General features: G+C 55.8%; 1 protein-coding gene across 1 annotated transcript in view; it reads right to left on the bottom strand.

The window, feature by feature from the left end:
* The window catches only part of KASH5 (KASH domain containing 5), a 20,211-nt gene that overhangs the window by 12,682 nt on the left and 6,657 nt on the right, over nucleotides 1–872 (bottom strand). Inside the window, exons 7-9 of the mRNA XM_039878717.1 lie at nucleotides 613–730; nucleotides 224–274; nucleotides 109–176 (exon numbers count right to left, since the gene is read on the bottom strand). Coding sequence (XP_039734651.1) covers nucleotides 109–176; nucleotides 224–274; nucleotides 613–730 — 237 coding nt within the window. The remainder of the gene's footprint in view (nucleotides 1–108; nucleotides 177–223; nucleotides 275–612; nucleotides 731–872) is intronic.

The following is an 872-nucleotide window of genomic DNA, read 5'->3' on the forward strand; positions in this document are numbered from 1 at the left end:
CCAGGCAGTCCGTTCCATGGCCCACACTACCAACTATGGCAGTTCTTACACACAGCAATGTGACTCAGGGACATTCACACATTATTGGGATTCTGGGGTCTCCCTCACCAAACCGAAGGATGTTTGGTCACCGGCTGCTGGGGGTGTTTGGGCTTGAAGGGTAGGGTGAGAAGATCCTAAGGACTGGGAGAGGGGTGAGGGTGGGTGCTGGGCCTCAGCTCACCTCCTTCTGCAGAGTCTCTATCTCAGCCACCAGATGCTGCTGCTCCTTTTCCTGAAAAACCCCAGAGAGAACAAAGGTTTCTTTTCTGGTCTCTTTGTCCCCATATTACCCTTCTCCCACCCCTGGGAACATAACTTGGGCCTGGGTCTTTGAGGAGCAGGGCTGGGGAAATGGGTCTGGGGAGCCTTGATGACTCCTGTTGTCCTCTTTGTCATGAGAGAGATGGAAAACAGATCTGGCCTCAAAGTCTGGGGTGAGCAGGACCTGGAGTGAGGGAGGAAGGTGGTGGGGGTGACCTCTGCCCCTTCCCAGTCCTTAAGCTCTGTTGCTCAGACTCCAAGAAAGGGGGAAGGAAGACGGCACCTTTGAGCCCTTTGCCCAGAACCTACTGTCTGCCGGGCCTGGGCCAGAAGGCTGCGGTTCTGTTCCTCCAGGCTCTTGGCCAGACTCTTCAGGTCTTCCAGCTCTTCATCCACAGCCTTGGCAAACTGCAGAGCCTGCTGGGTGCTGGTAGGGGCAGGGCCAGGAGGGCCGTGAGAGCGAGGAAGACAGCGTCCACAGTGAGGGATTCACTCAGAGGGACAGAAATAACAGAGAAATCTCAGACAGACCTAGAGACACAGGGAGACAGAGACCAGAGAGGGAGACA

This window comes from Pteropus medius, unplaced genomic scaffold, assembly GCF_902729225.1.
Source record: "Pteropus medius unplaced genomic scaffold, Ma_sr-lr_union100, whole genome shotgun sequence".
In the NCBI taxonomy this organism is placed as follows: Eukaryota; Metazoa; Chordata; class Mammalia; order Chiroptera; family Pteropodidae; genus Pteropus; species Pteropus medius.